This window comes from Cryptomeria japonica, chromosome 5 (assembly GCF_030272615.1).
Source record: "Cryptomeria japonica chromosome 5, Sugi_1.0, whole genome shotgun sequence".
In the NCBI taxonomy this organism is placed as follows: domain Eukaryota; kingdom Viridiplantae; phylum Streptophyta; class Pinopsida; order Cupressales; family Cupressaceae; genus Cryptomeria; species Cryptomeria japonica.
Genome location: NC_081409.1, coordinates 194,478,315 through 194,501,624, shown reverse-complemented (window position 1 = coordinate 194,501,624; position 23,310 = coordinate 194,478,315). Strand labels below are relative to the sequence as shown.

Sequence of the window (23,310 nt, the reverse complement as noted above, 5' to 3'; positions counted from 1 at the left end):
TTGAAATGCTTTCAAGACTCAAGAGCGAGTGGGGGATGATGTTTTATGCTTTGAAGGCAATTGGAGGTTGATATGATCGAGAGTTTGCACAATGAACTAAAAGGCGCTCCTGTCCCTCTCCAAGGGACCAGGGCGATTTTTATAAAATCAACAAATTGTCCTCCAGAATCACGCCAAGGCAAGGTGGTGCAAGATGAGAAATGCCTTTTAAAAAATGATGAACAAGGAATTGCTTCCAAAAATTGACAATCCTAGGCTCAAATGCTAAAATCGCTCCTGTCCTTCACTGGAGGACCAGGGCGAAAATCTTAGGAGAGCATATTTTGCCTTGAGGGAACGAGTTAAGCATGCATAGAATGAACAATAGAGATCATTGCTTACCCCCCAACTTGAATTGGCAATTAAAAAATGAAGGATTGAGGACAAAAATGCAAGAGCGCTCCTGTCCCTCTCCAAGGGACCAGAGCGAGGTTATTGACATTCGTTATTTTTTACCATGCCTGGGCGTTAATATCCTCCAAATCACATTAGATGCCAACTTCGCTAAAAACTTCGAAATATTTTTTTTAAAAATTTTAATTAAATTGGCATTTAATAAAGGTGCATGGGTATTTAATAATTAATTTGAGCCTTAGAAAATCGTTTTTTTAATTAATTGAGGCATTCGAAATTAATTATTATTAAGTTAAAATTAAAAAAGGGACTGCTTGAGGTATCATTTTAATATTTTGTCAAGTCGGCCTTCTTCTTTTATTATTTTTTTATTATTTGACTTATTTTGTCAAGTCGGCCTATGGGAAATGAAATGGTGAGCGCTCTATATATTTGGGTGTGTTTGTTCATTATTCAAATCATTCAGTCATTATTTCAAGTGCGATTTGGAGGGCAAAGAAGAAGTGCGAAAGCTGGCCTATTTGGAGCAAATTTTCCTCAAGTGTTGAAGACTTAAGGTGGTGGAGTTGATGCTTGTGAAGACTAAAGGAGGCGCATTTTGCTAAAGGGAGTCTTGATCTACATTTTGCCTAGCAAATTCACCTTATTTTTGCATCATTTTTTAGAATTAATTCTCCAGTGGAGGTATGGAGAGATCATCCTAGTCCCAATGTTGAAATTTTGAATTTTGAACTTCAAGTTTCTTTTGAAATTGCATAGTTAATTAGGAAATGATAACTCAAAGATTTATCATGAAGTTTCCTAATTAAAAGATTAAATCTTCCTTTCTAATCTATATTCCTACGTTGTAAAATATATTGCTCATTATGAAATGTTGTGTAGGTGTCAAGATGGCGATCCCAAAGGCAGGAGTATCCACTAGTCATCCAGCTCTCATGAAGGAAGATCAGAGGAATGAAGAATTGGAGACCAAGATCGTGTCAAAGTGGAGCAACATTGGAGATACCAACTTGGGAAACTTCAGTGTGAAGAAGTTTTGAGAGGTCCCTTACATTGGAAAACCATCACCTGTCGCAAAGAGAATAATTGAAAGTGGTATCATCAAGGCGGTCGGTTTTCCTCCAGCAGTCCAATGCCATGAGCTGATGATCGAATGTGCTCGCCATTATGACCCACAATCAAGATCAATCGTGTCCAAGGAAGGGAATACTTTGGCTTACCTTTCAGAAGAGGCTATAAGTGAGGCCCTCCATCTTCCAGAACATAAAGATATGATTTACAAAAGCTTGGAAGGAGCCAGGTCCATGTACGAAGATGATCCAGACACTTGCTTGAGCATCATAAATAAGAATTGGTTGCTCAAAAGTCGTCCTCACCTGAGCTAGATTCCCAACACACCACATAGGATCGACTTCCAGGAGGAGTATAGAGATTTGATAACTTTGCTCAATCGAGTTACAGGGGCTCCTCAAGCCTTCTATTTTGAGAAGTGGATGTTCTACTTCATCCAAGTGATACTTCAAGGAAAAGGAACAATTCATTGGGCTAGAATTATTAGCCATTGCTTGGACGTGCAGTTGAGAAGACTAAAGGCTACCAAGTCCTTCCACATGAGTTCATACATCATATATGCCTTGATCAAGAGTTTCGAATATGCAGGACTACCTCACAGAGGAGTGATTGGAAGAGGACCCGGAGAAGTCAGAGTTTGTGAATCTTATGTTCATTTGCATCATCCACTAGGAAGTGACTACAAGATAGTCAATGATACCTTCACGATGAACATCACCAGGATATTGCAGGGCAGGATTCACAATAGGTTATCTCAGGATGCACAAGAGCTTGTAAAGAGGTATGGTGCTTGGTTCATCCAATTCCAAAAGTTTACATATATTAGAGTTCATGGGTGTCCTTCACCTCCCTATATGTTGCCAAGATATCCGACAGACAGGATAGTGCTACTTGAGGTGAGTAGGCAGTTGGCGGCTTATGCGAAGGCATTCAGACACAGGCATGGAAATGGAATTCATGTGCCTATCATACTAGGGAATTCAGTTGAGGTATGTCCTAATGCTCTAGCCTTGGATGATGCAGAAAGGGAGTTAGCCTTGTATTCATTTTCATTCTTTGCTTTGAGGGAGAATTTTGATCCTTATGGGTATATAGAAGAGACAGTTGGTAGAAAGTATAGGCATGAATGTCAGGTAGAAGACTTTTGGATGAATCTCTCAAGTGATCTAGAAGTAAAAAGAAAGATGCATTCCAGATTGCCTTTAGATTTCATCAGGAGGTGCAAAGTTTACAGAGTGGCTGATCAAGCTCAGGACAGTGGCAGACATCTCCAATCATCTTATGACCGAGAAGACAAAGCAATGGGGATAGATTGGAACGAGCCTGAGGTTGTGGACTTAAAAGCTTTGATGGCTCCAGTTTTGTCATGTACTCGCAAATGGGTAGATATACAACATCAAAAGCTGAGAGATCAGAACATACCAATAACTTTTACTTTGGAGGAAAAGCCAGGAGAGGGAGGAGCAAGTGTAAGTGAAGGCAATCCTCATCTTAGAAGTGCAAGTGAAGGCAATCCTCATCACAGAAGAGCAAGTGAAGGCAATCCTCATCCTAGAGGCGCGAAGAGAAAAGAAAGACCTGAGAAAAGGGAACCCTCCAAGAAGAAGCAAGAGGCCAATCGAGATCGCTCATCCGGTACATCTTCTCGACATGAAAAAAGGACAAGTTAGGATGTAGGACAAGAGAAGAGGGTACCTGAAGTCGAGGAATCTATGGAATCAATGGTACAGAATGATAAACACGAAGAAGGACGGGCATCTCAACGTTCATCAAGTCAATCTCCTCAAGTTAATGAGCTACATGAAGACAAGAATAATGATGAAGTGACATCTCCTCTCCGAGAAGAAGAACCATTGCCTAAAGAGATACAGGTTAGAGAGACAAGATCCGCCATCCCAGATTGGTTGAAGGAGAGGCTAACAAGGGTGATTGTGACCGAAGATGAAGATAATGTAATTGACTTAGAGAGCCTTGTAGGAAATTCTTAGGGAGTGACAAAAAGGAGGAAGGCCACTAAGATGTCCAAGATGATCAGAGATGAGACAGGGTCCAGGAAGTTGCAGATAGCTACACCAGCAGTGGACAAATATGAAGGCGAAATCCTTGCAGAGGAGTATGATGTAGAAACATTTGAACTTGGTCCACTCACCGCTGAGTAGACATTGGATGAGGCAACCGATTCATTTGAGGCACTTAAAGACAAGCTTAAAGAAGAAATGGAAAAGAATAGAAAGCTTGAGCGAGAGGTCGGTGCTTGGAGAGGCTACTTTAGCCATCTCAATCAGCCTTTGGGACGTCAGGATCCAGCAGTGTCTCCCGTGCAAGCACTTCCCCTTGAATCAGTTGGCGAGGCAGAAAGAGTTAAGAGCTTGGTTCAGCTTATGAGCTCTTGGATTGACAAATCCCATACCGTAGCCGTTGAATTCGCAACAAGAATGATGCAAACCACCCATCGAGCCATCCAGGTCCTTGAGATCATCCACAACTTAATGATAACAGTAGCCGCCTTTGCCCACACTAGAGATGTTATCATTCCTATTCTACAAGTAATCAGGCAAACACCAAGGAAGATCCTAGCACAAGAAAAGATAATGGATGGAGGAGCTCATAATCTACTCCAGTGGTCAACTTTACTCCAGATGAAGGAAGTTCTTTTCGAAGACATCAGCACCAAGTGCAATCAAGTTGAGGAGGTCATCCATCCAATTCAGGACAAGGTGTTTGGGGTGTTATGTTCTATTCTTGGCAGAAGAATTGAAGATGAGACAGATGTGGATCTTCAAGAGTTGGAAGTGAAGGTCAAGGTCATCTTTTCCAAGGATGAGAATGTTATCACAGATGAACAAAGGGATCAAATGTTCGCTACTATGCTCCTGATTGAGAAAATCAAGGAACTCGAACCTGGATGGGATGCAGCTCTTCTCAAGGCCTTCGATCAAATTATCCACTTGGAGGAACGGATGAGGAATCTTCCCGAGATTCCTATTGCTGAAATTGAAGGAATTGTGTCCAGATTCATTGCATATGCTAAGAAAGAGCATTGGAAAGGGAACAAGGCTCTAGAAAAGAGGTTGTTGTAGATGATGTGGCACCTTAATTATCATTGGTCTATGTTTCCTAGATTTTTGTGCCGATTAAATACTTGGCTATGCATTTAATATTGTTCAATAAAAGGGGAACTTTTTGTAATAAACCCTAATTAGGGTTTAGGTGTCAGAATCTCAGCCATTGATCTTCTTTTGATCTGGGCCGTTCATTGTAATTGAGGATGCTATATATGCCCTCACTCATTTTCATTTTGTCATTAGATGATCAGAGATTGAGAGGAGAAATAGATATTAGAGCTAGCTAGTTAGAAGTTATTTTGTAGCAAGATTGAGTATTGAAGAGAGAATTTCAAGCAATTGTTGTCTATTTTGGCTTTGAGATCAATAAAATATTGAAGTTATGGTGTTTTATTGCAATTCTTGTGGCTACTTTCATGGTTGCTTATTTTCTTGAATCATTCTTGGTTGAAGTAGTATTTAAATTTGAAGGACTAAGTGTTGAGCTTGATCTTTGGTGAGATTCACGTTCCAAACCACTAGCTTCTTGCTGATTGTGAGGACGCCTTGTGTGGTCAACTGGAGATATTTGGATTGCTTAAACCGTCAATCATTATTGAACTATTGACATGTACCTTTATCGTAGTGTCTATGATTCTTGATGAATTGAAAAATCATTAGTCACCTTAGAAGATCGCACCAATTTCAGTAGAGTTGTTATTCCTTGGCAATACTACAATTGGTAAAATCTTACCAAGTCTAGCCTTCATTGAATCATTCTTAGGATTAGATTAGAATTCATCTTTTGCAAACCCTATCTTTTGATCCTTTTTTGAGAACTTGTTAGTTCTAGGAAATTCTGTTCCTACAATTCGGAAACGTAAGGCCCCTTGATGAAACAGCATTCACAACGACCAATGGTGCTTATCCACACGTAGAGACCCTACATACGAGAACCTTGGAGTCATCCTGATTGATCATTTTTGCGACATCTTCAGCAATCAGAGGCTTTATTCAAGAGAGGATAAGGTACCCTTGGGTATTTTATTCTGTGTTTGATTGTGTACAAAATACACGTCAACAGTCCCCCATCCCCGAAATCCGTCCCCCGGTCTAGAAACTTCGTGGAACATTGAACATTAGAGAAATGTAATTTCTAGATCCTCCTTGAGATGTAAATAGCTTTTGTTGGATTAGTCCAATATAATATAGGACTAAGCAATTTTACTTTCAATATCTTGGTTACGTCCAACTTTGTACTACCATGACTTCCTCAAAGAATTGTTGAAGTGTTTGTCAAACTGACATTATAATCTTTTACTATCATAAGGTTGATATCATCATCTAAAGTGTGAGGATAATTATTGTCCAATATTCTTCTAACTTGTGTACTTATATTTGCCAATAACTCTCAATAATGAAACCAAAAGTTGAAAACTGGCACAATCCATGATTCCATAGTTTACGATAAGTTACTTCTCAACCTCAAAGAAACAGGTCATTTTGTAATTGCATGGCATCAATCATATTTGCAACGAACTGATTTGGCTGGCCCAACATTTGCACAATGTCATGGACATCTCTTCAAGACAATGCAAGGGACGAACTTTTCATTTTTTGCATAATAAGATAAGGACTAGAAGCATGACACACATCTATGACCTTAAATGTGATGCTCCTTTTCTGAATAATTTTATATCCTTTAGTCCACATTCAAAATTCTTCTCTCCTTCCATTGCATAAATTTAGGATAAAGGGGTAGGCATCATAAAGGTGGTTGCTTGTTCTACTAATCTTGATTGTTATATTCTCCTTCCTTTATGACAACAAAACGCTTGAAGATCCATTTGATAGACCTTGTACAATTACTTCCTTGCCATTATGTCAGAAACAGAGTTCAATCTTTTGAAATCTCCATGGTATCTACCTAACGAATGCAATGATTGAATACCTAAAACCATATATCCATCGCCCATCTTCACTTATCGGTTGTCTCCTCAAAGTAATGATTAGTTTATGAATTCTTTGTGTGCAAGGGGTAGTGAATACAACAAACATAACCATCTTGAAGGCTTCGAAGTTTTCATCCTTATTACTAGACCTTCGTCAATGACATTTTGTGTACCACCATTATCAACTAAGACACGCACTTTTTAACCTTGTAGAACACTACGAATTCTAAAAGGATAATACTTGGATGCCCTTGAAAGTGTGGCCATTGTACCACTTTCAAACTCTTTATCATCTTATTTCCTCTTTTGTCTTTCGGGTTTAAATTCTCTCTCCTCAGACTCATCATTTGTTATTGCTTCTACGTGGAAGATTTCTCCCTTCTTGGAGCATTAATAACCCGAGTTCCATCATTAGCTACAATACAAACAAATTCTTCTTTTGAAGCTCTCCCAAAGATTCTTCCTCCTTGTTGGATTGAGGAGGTAACGTTCTTGGTTGCTTAGGTGACCCCAACGGTACATTTTAGGAATAGGTCTTGTTTCTAGATGTGGAGTCTTCCAAAATTAAGGCTCTTCGAGCAACATCTTGTAAGGACATTGCTTCAAAAATGTGCCCAATACTCTAAGCGATGTGAAGAGTCCTTAAATAAATAAAAACTCGAGTCTATTTTCGATAAAATTTGTTATCATGACGGAGATCCTTTGCAATTTCATTACATATTCTTCCACAAATCCTTGTTATTTTAGGCATGTTAACTCCTTAAAATGCATCTCTAATTTCTTCCTATCAAACCTTTTTATAAATTTTTCTGTAATGTCATCGTATGTTACAACGACATGATGCCTTTGTGCGATGAGTCCATGATGCCACCATGTAATGTCCCCTTTTGTAAATGCCCCAATTTTTGCCCTAAAATCACAATTCCAAGTAAAACAAGAAATGGAATAGAAGAACATTAACTTAAGCATATGATATACCTAATTTATTGATGGAATTCATCCGTAGGGAAGACTTGATAGGGTGCCCTAGAGATCCTTTACCCCAAGCCCAAGAGCGGATATACCATCCCTCTTGGCCTCATGTGGCCCTTGCCATCCATATGAGGTAGTGTACCTAGCAAGGTGTCCTATAACCGTTCTCCTTCAACATGCCATCTTATTCCACTTCCTATGATTGGATTCCTTACCATATTGATCCACCATGATAGAGGGTCGGGTTGTATTTACAATACGGTGTCTCAAAAATCCTTCCCTTCCAAGCCAAAGAGCAGCACTCCTTGTACCCCCTTGGCCTCATGGGACCCCCGGTCACCACCATGAGGTGGCGTACTTAGAAGAGGACCCCAACGTTTTTCCCCTCCTTGTAAGCCCTTAAAACCCCTATCATGGCCGAATATAACCTTTAAGCAAAACATACAAGGAGTCCTATATATATATATATATATATATATATATATATATCCAATAATAAACAAATATCATATTTCTAAAGTGTATGCACATTAATTAGCAGTAAGCAGTCATAAACAAGATTCATTATGCTATGTATATCACAAGACTCTCATACCAAAATCACAGTATTTGATCAATCTGCTGTATGCCTTAATTTATTATCAATATCAAATCTGATTTCTTCAATGCCTCCTTCAATGCATAGGTGTTGTTCTCTTATACTTCTTCATCGGGTTTGAAAGCTTATGTCCTTTCCCAAAGTGATCACCATTGGGATGAGAGGTGTCTCCTTCCCAATCACATGTCCTCATAACTAAACCACTGCCATGAATCATTATTATTTATTCTTAATTAATCCTTGATACCATATTACAGAAGATCGTTGCTGTTAAGGGGAGGGAGAAGTTCGATTTCTTCTAACAGTTTCTTGTTGAACATCAACCCTTATTATATCCAGCCTGCTGTGGTTAACTCATGCTACTGTTGATATTTCAATTATTGCTTGACATTGTGAAGTCTTACTATTCGTAAAACAATTTCCAAATTATTAATGTTACAATAAAATAATAAAATTATTAAAAATAATATTAATACATGTAACATAACTATGAACTTTTTAATTATTAATCTTGATATTAAAAAATTATTGAATCTATTAACATAGTTTTTTAATTCATTATGTTGCGACCAAATGGTAGCATGCACTCAAACCAAAATGAACCCAACATAGTCGACTCCTGCAGCCTGCTCATAAGAGTGCCTTTTCATGGTAGGTGCAGATTCATAGAAGGAAGGACGAACTCTTAAGAAAACCTGAAATTAAAGAAATTTGAGTGTGTCAATTTAGGGTAAGGGCAATTTACAAAAGATAACGTGAATTCATCACGATAGCAAGAATAAATTGTGAAATTTGTCCCCATAGTAGGAAAAAATGGCAAAATTCATCACAGTAGCACATAAAAGGTCACAGATTCATTGGGTTGTCATCCCATAGGAACCCACAGGGAGAATGAAGGACCCTATTCGTATTCCCTGCAAACCAAATCCAGATCCCAATCCAGGCCAGATCGAACCTGAACTGGCAATCTAATGGGGCAAACCGGTAACTGAGAAATTAAGTATTGGTGTTATGGTTTAATCATTAATCTTATTGCATCTCTATGATGCTACCCTCTGATAGTAATTTATATTTAGTTATTTGTAGTTTGAACAGTGCTAGATTTGTGTGTGTGGCATAACTGTTTATATCAGAAGTTCGTAATAGGTAGCATTCAACTTGCTGCGGTAACATCATATTAACTCCTACAATCAAAAGAGTTCAAAGAGATTGATCCCTTTCACTTGTTCACCATATGCTCTCACCTAGCCCTCACGGTATCTTGGTGATCAAAAACTGATGAGTTCCTGACTCAAGAATAGGTGAGAACCTCAAAAAATTGCAAAGTTCTTAAAAATACAGAAAAAAGATGTTACAATTAATTTTAACCCACCTATGCATATTTCTACGAACAAAGTGGATAACCCCAAACCAGCTTCCCTTATAGAAGCAACAAACACAAACACATCAACCAATTCAGCTGCAAAACATCGACCTTTACAATGGATGGATTACAACAAATTTTACCTCAACCCTGAATCCAAACATTTGACCAAACCAAACCTAAATACCTATTGTTCAACACCAAATTTTTCTGCTGGCATGGAGATCAACGATTAATATTAACATGTAATGAATCAGCCTCTCAGTTTTCATATGTGCTATAAGTCCCTTTATTACTAATTTAACCATCAGTTCATACCAATTTTTTTAGTATTAGAAAACTCAACGCCACACGAAAAAACATCTCTAAGAAGAGTGAATGCACTGCATGGCATTTAATTTCACCTGTGTTATTCACTACCTTTACAGAAAAGCTCAATGTAGCAACTATGTTAATTTAAAATGTTAAAACTTTATTATCTACTCGAGTTTAATACAGAAATAGCTGTTCCCCAAACATATCAGAAGCCATAATTAATCCTTAGCAAAAATTAATTTTAACTTTTGAAGGAAACAAATGGAACCACCATTAAGAGAAACATTTATCACCTATCAAATGCATTTCAACAACCGTTATGGAATCCTTCAATAATTGTATGGCAATCATTCTAAGTTTGAACTTCAACTTAAGAAGAGTGCTGGGTAAAGAAAGATGACCTCGAATATATTGAATTTAACACAAGCATCAGGAAAATGGATTAATACCTTGTTCCCTGGCTGAATTACCCAGTTCATGGACTTGCAAACTTTTCACTCTATATTTCAAATTAAGTTCTATCATTGCCTTCATGATAGATTTTAGTAAACAATCAAAAATAGATGCCTGCAAATCTGCATCTTTTATGTTCCCATAGCTAGTTTCAGAACTTTCAGAAAAAGGGCTATTGTCGGTGTCAATGTGATTATTTTCATGCCCCTTTCTAGCAGTGGAGCAGAAAACTAACAGTTGGGACCAAAGCTCCACATAATGCTTCCACAGCGGTTCCCCCAACTCCCTTTCATCATCGTGTCCCATTGCCCTTTCTAGAGATGACCATACTGCAGTACAGAAACATCAGGTGCACATTTAGATGTCAAAAATATTATCTTCAATGTTACATGTAATAGCATATGCAAGAGAAAAATCACATTGGCATAAAAAGAAAATTTGATCCATTACAGCATACTTGCATTTCCTGCGACTGTCTAGATTTCATTATGATAGATAAAAGGACTTTATCAAAAAATTATTAAAATGAACAATAAGCAATTTACTTAAGTGTAAAAATTTAAAGCATTTTACGATATAATGTGCATGCTTCAATTGCTTAAGATTGACAATGTTCATAAGGAAAAATCATCCTTGATAGATATTTAAGTAAAAGCAAATCCTCTATCTGTCATGTTGACCTAAGTCTTTTTTAACTATTTTAGCATTATTGACTTGTCCAGCCATTGAATAGTATTTTTGTCCATTTTCAGTGAATTCAGGAAATGAATATGATGGAAGATACTGATAGCAGCATTGTTAATAATTTGGCATTTTGAGGAAGATAATATAAGTATTATACTATTAAGTATTATAAGGTGTACAAAACAAGGATGTCTTCATCCAAAAAGCAGTCCTTTAGTTCCAAGTGTAGGCTTTTACAGAAAACACTCATCTTCTGAGCAAAGTGATTTTTCATTAAGTTACCAAGAATTAAACAGCTTAAACATCAGCAAGAGATTGTGTATTATTAGCACGGTGGAGCTTACACATCAAAACAAGATCAGGATCTGCCATCTTTTGCAGCCAGCTATTGAAAAATTACAAATCAAAACAGAATGTTCTTTTATGCTTTTTGATATCATTTAATTGTTTAAGCAAAGAGGTCTGTGGGAAGCAGGGAAAAAGCACAATTTCTTTGTTGTACATGCTGGAGAGCCAAGCTGAGGCAGAGGAAACATGTCCCTTGTACAATGTGGAACATACTTAGAATTAGAGTTGGTGCTTGCTAAGGGGTGCCATTTCAGCGTGCTCCTTATGATGCCTACATTGCGTCTTCCTGCATTCTCTAAGAGAAGAATGTAATTGACAGCTTCCAAGGTCTTTCCTTATTTCTCAATTTTTCATGGCTTCATTTTTTCCATTTTGCTCCAAAACACCATGAAGAAGTCCAGACAAAACACTTTAAATATAGGTGTTCCAGGTCCCCTTTTCTACTAGCCATGAAGCAGTCAGACTTTTTCAATATAACGTATTTCCCATGATTGCAGACAGACTTGTTCAAGAATGCTATCAGTCACTTTAAACTAAGCATTAGTTCCCTAAAAGGCTGATCTAAGACAGATATTGGTGAAGCAGGAAATATGCAAGAGTGAGGAGGTCATTGAGGATGAGTGAGTTGTATTACACTTTTCTGAAAATTGGGAGGTAAGAGGTGTTAACCCTAAACCTATTAGGGTGGGAATTAGATGGGGATATACTCTGCCATTTTAATGCAGAGGTCCACTCCTCAAAAAGAATTGTAAGAATAACTCATACCCTTCCGTGGATTAGGGCAGGAGAAGATCTGGCCCTTATATTCTCTCTAGTAGTGGAATTCTTTGCATCAGAAAGATTGAGTTCCTTAAAGGCTGATTACCCTATTAATTGCCAGTCGCACTACTGGCACTTCCAAAAAGAATGACTTCATCATATTCAATGTGAATGGGGCTGCTATATTTCAACTTCATTCTCTGCTTCTGCTCTAATCAGCAGAGCCTTGTCTTGTTGAGAACCTTATAATTTTTGTATATGTTATAAACTTGCCAACACACCTGAGGATTTGAAGTTTAAATTATGGAATGCGACCTTTTCTTTTATTCTAACTTATTCGGAGTTAGGTTTAAATAGGAGATTCTTGATCTGAATATTTGCCTGGATTATTCGGATCTATAAGGTTCTTAATCAAGCATGGCTTTTGTAGGCTGTTACAGGCATATTACAGACTGCTCAAGTGTCTAGAAGGTTGCTATACACATCTGAAGGCTGTTACAGGTTGCTACAGGTCTTCAGAATGGCTGCAAAATAACAGGCACCAGTGCCAAGTGTGTCCCATGTCATTCATAAACCTTCCAGGCATCATTTCAGATCAGCCACAGTTCATTTTGTCACTTTATTTCTTTTGCAGGACTGTAGCCAGCCCAGAAAAAGATACCAAATCGCATACAAATTGGAAACAGTTTGCAGTACAGATTTTACTCTCAAAAAATGTGATTTCAAAAAAAATAAAAAATATATATCAGTGGAAAAACAGCTCTTCAAATTATAAAGGGAAGCTCCCTCCCTAATAAAAATTAGCTTAGTATGAACAATATGTACTTGCAATCTATAAACCTTATAGTGTTTTCAAAAGCGACTTTGCATTCAAGCTAAATAAACTAAGTCTGTATCTTTCTAGGTTTGCTTAGTGTCAAAGATTGAGATGCTCTCTCAACATAGGACAAATAATCATATGCTTTTTGATGGAAACTAAATCCTATAACTACAAGCTTGCATTGTTTAGCTAAACACAAAGCCTAACAAAACAAATACAAATAAGAGCCAAATGACACCAAATGTTATAAGCTAAACACAGTCATTGCATTCAAAGCTACAAGAGACTGACCTAACATATACTGCAATACAAAGATTCAAGCAATATTCAACTCATAAAAAAACAATAACACATTAGTAACCTGGAAGCAAACTAGGCATACTAAATCTCATTGAATAAATAACAAAATTTCAATTGACAATAACGTTGAAAGTAATTTCAACAATATACAAGCATGAAAACTACCATTCACAAAACTAAATGTAAAAAGGCACTTATTTATAATAGTTACAAACAACTACATGAAACAAATGAAATAACTGATTGAACTTCTACCTTAAATAGTGTGATTGCATAAATACAAGTTTTATTACAAATAATCTTGTCCACTAATTCTAATGTTATTGCAAACTCAACTCATGATTAAAGCATTACAATTATCCCTTAAAATCTCACATCCCTCACATTATGCGATAGATTCTGAGCTAAAATAGAGAATACTAAAAACAGCAAAAATCTATAAATAGTTGGATCCAAGTACAAATAGCTTATTGTAGAATATGCTCTTGTTCTCAAAAATGACAACCTATTTTTAGAACACAATAGAAATAGACTTCATGAAGGCAACTCCAGATAATTTCAATTTGACAATAGTTCCTTTGTTCCAACAATGTCTGGTAAACTCTTTCATGAAATTCTAATAGCTTGAATCATAGTTAAAAAACTACAACTCAGCAAAAACTCAACAGGCCCAAAAATTTTAAGAACTCAAGACTCGAGAAAAAATCAACAAATTCATTGAACATGCCCCATTCGAACTATATGATCAAGGAATCTGATTACATGAGATTGACCATGATGCGGATTAAAGCATGTATCTTTGCCAACTATCAAACAAGGAGAATCCGATACCCTTAATACCCTCGAACCATGGATTATTGACCCCTTTACAATATCAAAGATATCGAGCATGAGTAAGGAGATAAACCAATTCCTTAGGAATCACATTACTTAACATAATCAGTTAATATCCTGGGCTGGTGCGATTATGACTTAACAAATTAACATGTCTCTATCCACCAATAGACACAACCCATCAGATCAGATCAGAACTGTTGTTAAGTTACAGGCAGTAACATCCTCATCCTTAGTGGTATGCATAGGGATGTGCTTAGTATGTATGCTTAATATAGAAGCACGATAATGTTCCTATGCAGAACTTAATAATATTATGAATATTAATAATGATATAATAATTATAAATTATTATAATACTATCTATTAACTGCTCTGCAGTAATATATATGTTAAAAATATCTGAAAATAGATGAAAGTATATATATATATATATATATTGCTTTGATCAGACAAATAAATATTAGAATATAAATCAGAAGAATTCTTAAGTTAATATCAGAAAGAAGAATATGTTTTTCTGTTACGTCTGTCAGTATTTAAGAAGTTGGGAAAGGAGATGTTTTCAAGTAGGGGCCATTACAATTGGTTTGACATTTGCATCAGGAACTATGGATGTATGATAGATGAACAATTTATTTATTAATAGTTAATTGATTGAGCTGCAGAATATCCCATCTTTCTAGGTCATCCAAGACAAAATTTGAAAAAAAAAACATTTTATTTAATTTAAAAATTTTCCCATAAATGGTGCCACTCAAACCAAAGGGGATTGGCCAAGGAATATGTTTTTATTTAATCTAAATGCAACCCTACATAGGGCGTACCTCTTCAAGGGGTCGGCCTTTGCATAAAAGGAAAACTTATCTATTTTAAACTTATAAAATATGGGCCCCAGAAAGGCATAGGTTGGCCAACTTATTTTTAAAAGTTCACTTCTACCTTTGTGAAGAAAATCTCTGCCTTTGATCTACTGCCCTCTACTTTCTTCCTTCAGTCTGCTGTCCTTTGACATCAATAACAAATTCCAACAATATCCAACAATTTGAAGACATGATCCTGTTGGTGTTTAATCTATCATCTACCAAACATTAGAATAGGATATTGTTGTGCGTTGCACACGCTCCCTGTCGCCGACAGGGTCCCCCTTCCTGTTTTTTTTGAGCCTTTCGTCTTTGCCCTGCTGAGTTTCGCGCGGAGTGTCTCGCGTCTTTTCGAGCGAGTCCGCGACTGGTCCATAAAGAGATGATGTCAAAGAAAAGAGCCAATGAATCCTGCCGGCTAGTCTAGCTCTCGGGCATCAGCGCCAAGAGTTTGTTCAAAGTTTTCAAAATCGCCTTGGATAGGCGTAAGGTGGCAGAAAATAGCAAAACCCGCCAGGCAAGAGCAGTGCGTCTAAAGGTCGCACGAGGACCAAAGTCGCCGTTTCTTCGCACAAAGAGCTATGAAGAAGACTGCATAAGGTTTGTCTCTGCGATGTTTCTAGGATTTCAATGAAGGATGACTTTCGCTTGCTGATGAAGGAGTGAATTTTCTGGCCAAAATGCTGAAGTTGCAAAACTTGCCCAAATGCCTTAGAATTCCGAAGCCTCCAAGATCCAAATTTTTAGAATCTAGCGAAAACTGGTCTGAGGTCCGGATTTCTTTTACGTAAGTTTTCAAAATTGCCTTATAGGCCAAATTTCGGACCCTGCGGCGAAAATTTCAAAGTTCGATGTTTCCCATTTGGTCCGAAAATAATGTAAGATGCTTTTAAATTTGCAAAAGGTAGCTCCAGGTCCGAAAATCACTTAAAATCCTCATTTTCGGACCCTAGGGGCAAAACTGGAAAGCGTGAAAATTTGCAAAATCATTCTTTAGCTCCGAAAAACACTTTAAATGTCCATTTTCGAACCCTGGGGCGAAATGTTTAAAAACGCGATTTTGCAAAATGTGTCCCAAGGTCTGAAAAACCACTTAGGCGTCCATTTTCGAACCCTGGGGGTAAACTAAAAAACGTAAAAAGTTGCGAAATGACATTTAGGTCCGAAGTTTCTTTAAAAAATTCGCAAAATGTGTTTTAAGCTCCGAAAAGTACTTGGGCGTCCATTTTCGGACCCTAGGGCGAAAAGTGAAGGTGCGAAATGTTGCAAAAGTGGGCTCAAGGTCCGAAATCACTTGAAATCCTTATTTTCGGACCTTGGAGCGAATATTAGAAAATGTAAAAAGACGTGAAATCTCGCAAAAGGACCCTCTAGGTCCGAACTTCACCTTAAGTCCTCATTTTCGAACCTTGGAACGAAATATGAAAATATGAAAGCGTCGAAAATTTCAGAAAACTCTTCCAGGTCCGAAGTTCGCTTTATAACCCCAAATTCGGACCCCTGCTCTGAAATTTGGAAGTGCATCGATTTTGCATAAAACGTCTTTTGGTCCGAACTTCGCATTGAATCCTTATTTTCGGACTCTGGAGCTGAAATTAAAAGGCGACGAAATTGGCGAAACATCCAATAGCCCCAAGATTTGCTAAATCATTCCCTAGGTCCGAAATTTCAATAAATAGAAGCGTGTTGAACTCCGAAGTTTGTCTTAAAATCGCCAAAGGGAGTTTAAATTCATTCAAAGCTCCGAAATTTAGAAGCGTGTTGAGGTCCGAGGTTAGTCCAAAGTTGCCAACAACGAGTTAAGGGTCCGAAGTTTTTGCGAAATCATTGGAATCCGAAAATATCTCCAAGGTAGCGAGAGCATCCATAAGCTCCGAAATTTGCAGGATCATCTTTTAAGTCCGAAGTTTTACTTGCAAACAGTGCCAATGCTCCGAAAACCTTTAGTTCGCCAAAACCCAAGTGCTCCGAAATTTGCAGGATCATCTTTTAAGTCCGAAGTTTTACTTGCAAACAGTGCCAGTGCTCCGAAAACCTTCAGTTCACCAAAGCCCAAGTGCTCCGAAATTCGCCAGAAGCCTGAAAATCGCGAAATATGAAACACGAAATTTGCAAAACGTTATTGATCCGAAGTTTACCCTTGGGATTGAATAGAAGCCAAAGTTAAATTCCGAAGGGCCTCCGCATTCGCCAAGGGTCCGAAGTTGAAAGGTAAAATCATTAGAAATTTTAAAATTTCTCCACTTCTCCGAAATCGCTGCGCACAGGCCCAGATTTGGAGATTCAAAATTTGTAGAACCCCCTCCATGCTACTACATTTCATGTAAAGAAAGACCACGTTCGATTTTGGAAGGCAAAGAAAGCTAGTTTCGCACAACTCATATTCAGGTAAAACGTTGCATAAACTTTGCCAGACCACCCAAATTCAGATTGCCAATTAACCAGGGTAAAAAAACCATTTAAAATGATAAGTCCTCTTTCGTCCAACAACCGCAAAAAATTTTAAATCCAGGAGATAACCGTTGGAATTTGAAACTTCGCAGAATCGTCCATTCGTCTTCACGCAGCAAAGTCAGGCAAATTCTCGCCATCCACTCTCATCAGGTAAGTACGCTTTGTCTCTTGTGATCATCTGAAATGCTTATAATTCAAATAGACAAATGCGTAAAATTTGATCAAAATGCTTAAATTTTTGAAATCTGCATCTCTTTCGCTTGTAAAACGTTGTCCAAAGCAGTCAAAACTTAGAATTCACTCCTAAAGTTTAAACAGGAATCGCATTTTCAAACTTAGGAAAATTTCCATGCTTTGCCTCTGTTGAAAATTAATCCAAAATCCAGAAAATGTTAAGTATAAATTTGTAATAAAAAATCTTCATGAACATTCTGGTTTAAAATTAATCAAGCTGTTAGCTAGAAATGTCGCTCCATGCCCAATCTAAATGTTGAATTAATCCTTGAATGCTGGAGTATTTTCTATCTAACCCACCTTGCTTCTTTTGTATCACCTCGTAATCCGCGTCCGGCTGTGCAGGATAAATGCCTAAGTCGGCGGTAGAATCATCAAAAACGCCTGCTATAGCCGAGACATCGCGAGCATCCAAATCAGATATCCCGCATAAGGTTGAAAGGATGAAGTACCAATATCAGAGAGGAGGATTGAGGGAGTCGAAAGTTCAGAGGGTCTGGGACAATATTGGTGATACCGACCTTGGCCACATTGACATTCAAGACTTCAGGAATCGGGTCTTCTCACCCGACACGTATGGCAAGCCTAGGCAGATGGTGGAAAGTGCCATCGCCCAAGCAGCGGGATTTCCTCCAGCAGTACAGAACTATGAATTAGTAGTAGAGGCTACCCAGCATTATGAGCCAAATTCCAGATTGGTGCTCCTTGAGAATATGACTATCACCAACTTCTCTCCTAAGGCCATTGGTGATGCATTCGACATTCCCTTCACAAACAATCCCACGGCTACAACCATAGATGAAGCACAGGGGGCCTATGATATGAATCCGGCTCGATGCAAAGCACTCATCAACAAAGAATGGTACAAAGAGAAGAGGCCTTCAAGCGCCAGAATCGTGACAAAGACCCCGCGGAGTGATTTTCATAACGAGCATGGGGATATGGTCACATTACTCAACCGAGTTATGGGACTTCCTAAATCCAACTTCTTTGAAGAGTGGATGTTCTATTTCACAGAGCAAGTCTTCGCTGGGAAGTCTAAATTTGACTGGGCCCAGATCATAAGCAATAACATCCACGCTCAATTGATTGAGCTTGAAACGAAGAAATACTTCACTATGACCTCTTATTTGGTCTACATGTTCGCCAAGAACCAGCCACTGCCAGGTTTGATAATGAAAGGTGAAATTGGGAATAGACCTGATCAGGTAAAGGTTTATGATTGCTACCCACAGCTGCACTACCAAGATATAGCTCAACGGGAAAAGAACAGCCCAGCTTATGCAGTTGGCCATTATGAGCGTGTCAATGATGCCTTCACAATGCGCCTGGTCAGGTTAATGCAGGGAGGACTGCACATAAGGCTCTCAGAGCAAGCTACTATTCTAGTACAGAGGTATGGAGCCCAGTTCATTCAGTTCCCAAGGTTCTCCTATATCCGAATAGCGGCCTTTGATGGTGCCCCACTCCGACTTCCACGGTACCCAACCGACAAAGTACTTCTTATGTAGGTCGCAAGGCAGTCACGCCCGGCCGGCATCTTACTCAAAGAAAGCAAGCAGGCTGGATTCACGTTCCCCATGATCATAGGCAACCATGATGTCCACCTAAAGACCCCTAGCCTAGCAGAGGAGTCCCTTGCAAAGCTGGCCTCTTATGGCCTACAAGAGCACTTTCCGAGAAAATATTTTGATCATGATAATCTGGCAAAAAGAGCCTATGGCAGGCGATACAGGGCAAAGGAATTAGTTGAGGACTATTGGAAGAATTGCTCAAATGACTACGAGGTCCGAAGGCGGGAATATTCTAGGATGAGTGTACAGCAGATGCGACTCTTTGAATACCGTCGGGTCCCAAACCAGCTCACAGATTCAGGGAATTGCCTCCAAGTCCGAGAGTTTGAAGCAGTAAGGCATCTCTTGCCAGGCGTTGATTGGTCCCAGGACCCAATCACTGATTTCGAGGCAGTCATGGCAGCCCCAGCAAGGTACACAGACCAATAGTTACATCAGCAGATTGAGAGGCTAATTCACGAAGGAGTCCAGTACACTTACCACCTAATGGGCAGCCTTGATTCTCAGTCCTTCGAAGACGAGGGAACGTCCAGTGCACCCAGAGAAGACCTTGGGAAACCTGAGAAGAGAAAGAAAGCTAAGGCTTGCAAAGGGACTCGAACGTCGAAGAGAACAAGAAGGGAAAAAATCCCCATAAGGAAGCTAGAGGTCACTTCATCGTCAAAAAACTCCAGTTCATCCGACGATGTAGTGGAATTAGATTGCATACCTGCTCCGCCTTCCCAGAGTGACATTGAAGCATTCGGAGCTAATGATTCCCCTGCACCTGATATGCTCGAAGCTGAGCTAAGGGCCATTGAATCAGCCCAACCAAGTAACCAAATTGAGGAAGGAGAGATTCCATCCATCCAAGGGATCGAAATGCATGAGCCCACCCAACAAAGCCGCCATGAATTGTTGTTGCATGATACAACCAAAGAAGACTCTACTGTTGAAGGAGAGCAAAGGACAAAGGAGCCCCGCGAGCTCGAAAGGACTGAAGAGCGACCGTCACACGAAGGTACTGGACAATTGTTCAGTGAAGTAGGAGAAAATTCAGCTGCAAGCAAGGAACTTGGCACCTCCTCCATCCCTCTAGTAACAGGACAGCTGCGAATTTGTAATGAGTCGGCTGAGAACCCCAAAGAACAGATTGCGGACTTAACCATATCATCAGCCCAAGCAGTACCTCAAGAATGGTTAATTGCCAGAGCCCAACGCAAGGCCGCCACTAAATCACCTATTGATCTAGGGGACATTTTCTTGCGCATAGACCAAGCTAAGGCTAAGGGGAAGAAAAAGCTGAGGGCATATTCTAGAGTGACCAAAGATGAGCAAAGGAACGGCACTCTCCATATTGCCACCCCACCTGTAGACAAGCCAGCAGATCAGATCACACTGGCGGATTATAGCATAACGACTGTCCCCATCGGACGAGCCACTAAAGAGCAAGAAAAGGAAGAATTCAAAGATTCAGTGTAGAATATACTCAAGCAGCTTGAAGAGATAACAGTTGAAAAGAACATGTATCGGACTCGTGCTGAGCAGGCCGAGGGATACACCAATCAGCTCCTAAGGCCGCTACACAATGCTTCCGAATCCCATGTTCCCCCGACAGCATTGGCACAAAGAACCACAACGGAATTTGAAGGAGTGCGGGACACTGCTAAGGCTGTTAGAGAATGGATGCAGGGCATCAAAGTGTGAGGAGAGCGAATCTTCGGGGATCTGCGCAAAATGGCCCTCCACAGGGAAGCTATTGTTATCAAAATGTGTAAACTGAAGAAAGAATGCTATAATATTCATGAGGCGATGGCAAAGACTTTGCCCCTTATTCGGGCTTTATTCTGGACCTTTTCTCGGATTCCTGTTGCTAATACTATTTTGAATCCTTATAGCATCAATACCTTCAAAGAGACTCTCAGCATGAAGGACGACATGAGGGATAGTATCGACAAAATGCATGATAAGTGCGATGACACTTTATCAAACGTAAAAGACTTTGGTGAGAAGATCCTCAAGTCAATGGTTCTAGGTTGGAAAGACAGTATGCAGGATGGTGAAGTACAGCCGCAGTGGGAGGACCGATTCATTCCCAAAATCTCATACTCCATAGGGGATCTAGATTTCGCTTCTGAGCTGCGGGCGGACATATCATATTTTGAAAATCACAGGTCATACTGGAGAGAGGAACTGGAGAATTCAGATGACCTCCTACAAGGTATCAGTTACAAAATGTTTAATCCACCTATACCGCCAACAACAGAATTATTCAAGTTATGCATGAGATTTCAGGACTACGTTCGGGTAGAACGCGCAGCTGATAGGGAAATCTGGGGAGAATATTTGCCCGATGAAGTTGAGTTCGTCACTGAAGAATCTAGAGCTGGAAAAGAAAAAATGGTTTCTTGAAAAGTGCTTTTTCTCTCTAAATCTTAAAAGTGCACTTTTGCACCAAATGGTGACATTTGACTTTTAGTCAACAAATGTAAAACTTTATTGATGCACCTTTTTGGATTATTTCAAATTGCTGTAATTATCCCTTTTTGGGTAGTTATTGCCCATTTTGGGGTGGTTGTTGATATTTGCATCCCATTTATGGGTATGGGTAGTCATGTTTTTGGATGAATCTGGGCCATTTGTTTAAATTAGATCTGGGCCATTCATCCTTTCTGAGAGCCTATTTAAAGGGGACTGGTTTTCCTTATTTTGTAAGAAGTTCTTGGATTGTTGCGAAAGCTCTGGCGAAATTTACAGGAATTAATGCAAAGATTAAGACTGTTTTCAAGTTTCCTTGTGAGTGCATGGTCTCCTCCTTCACTTAATTTAGAAATCTTTCAGTTATGTTTATTTCTTTTACATAGCATTTTCAAGCAAGCATCTGATAGAATCCTTCCAGTCCACACCATTAAAGAACGGCTGATTGCCCCTTCTTTCTGCATGGTTAATCTGGACCTTTCATGCTTAGTTCAGTTATCAAACGCATACTATGAATGTAAAAGTTCTGATGTTATACTTGATAACATGAAAATCTTGTTTTTCCTTTGAAGATTGCACTGGATTTATGCAAACATTGTGCTTGAATAGTTGGTGATATTTAATCTAGTTTCTTGGAGGTGTCTGTCTGCTTGATTGACTTTGCTATCTTAGTTAGAATTTACATTTCATGTCTCTCTCTTTCCCTATCCTTCCCTCCTTTTTTTCCTTTTTTATCCAAAAAATCTGCAGTCCTTGAATTCTAAACATGTTGGATGTCTTCCTTGAATTCTCCAATTTGTGTCAAGAAATTGTCTACGGAAATTTGATTTCTTCTTGTCACCATTTGATTCTGCTTGGGAGCTTGTCTTTTTTAATTTCTTCAGGAGATGAAATCCTTCAATAAGTTAGAAATTTATTTAACTTTTCCATATTTTCACCAAGTTTGAGAACTTTTCTTTCTTGATGCCTCGAGATTCTTTCAAGTGCCTCGAATTTGGAGAAGAAATCCCTTTGTGAAGTATTTCTCATACTTAGCCAAATTTTGGCCCTCTCTATGCTTGGACGAACCTTGCTCGCGGTCCTATCTTCAATTCTGAATTTCACTTGAAACTCCATTTGTGTTTTCTATGACGATCCCGCCTTTAGCTACCAATTTATGTTGCGCGGGAGGAGGGTAAAAGCTCTAGATAACCCCTTCCAAATATGAAATGATAGGATCAAGTTGTTCAGACATTCGCTGTGATCATGCCCTCCTTCTTGATACCCTGAATTTGGAGAAGAATTTCTCCATGCCTTCATCATCATTGAGGAAATTGGAAAATTTTTTGTGGAACATTTCTCCCATACTTAGCCAAAATTCTTCATGCTCGGACAAACCTTGCCCGTGAACTTGTCCTCAATCCTCTGTTTGGCTTGGAACTCCAGCTGCGATCTCTATGATGATCCTGTTGCCGGGAATGATCATTATGTTATGTTGTCATATTATGTTTATGTTGTCATCGGTAATAATGAGTTATGTCGATCAGTTAGTTAGTCGTCCCGAAGGACAGTTGGACGCGAGGGTTGGTCGCACCCCTTCGGGTATTATATATTGCGTACCTTTCCTTCGTAGTGGCATCATAATAGTCGTATCTGGGTTTAATATTATAAGCACTTGATGTACATAGACTATTGAATTAATACGGAGACTAGTTATTTAATATATTTCCATTATGTTCTGTGCATTTACTTTCTGCATTTAACCGTTTACCCGTATGTGGCAAACATTTGGCGTCGTTGCGTAGACGTACTCGGGAACAAAAGACGCAGATGGCGCACGGAC

At 38.9% G+C, this 23,310-nt stretch overlaps 1 protein-coding gene across 7 annotated transcripts in view; it reads right to left on the bottom strand.

Annotated features, from left to right (window-relative positions):
- LOC131027990 (uncharacterized) overlaps positions 1-23,310 on the bottom strand; it is a 200,942-nt gene that overhangs the window by 82,920 nt on the left and 94,712 nt on the right. For all 7 annotated transcript variants that reach the window (XM_057958096.2, XM_057958098.2, XM_057958100.2 and 4 more), the window contains exon 11: positions 10,158-10,490. In XM_057958096.2, coding sequence (XP_057814079.1) covers positions 10,158-10,490 — 333 coding nt within the window. The remainder of the gene's footprint in view (positions 1-10,157; positions 10,491-23,310) is intronic.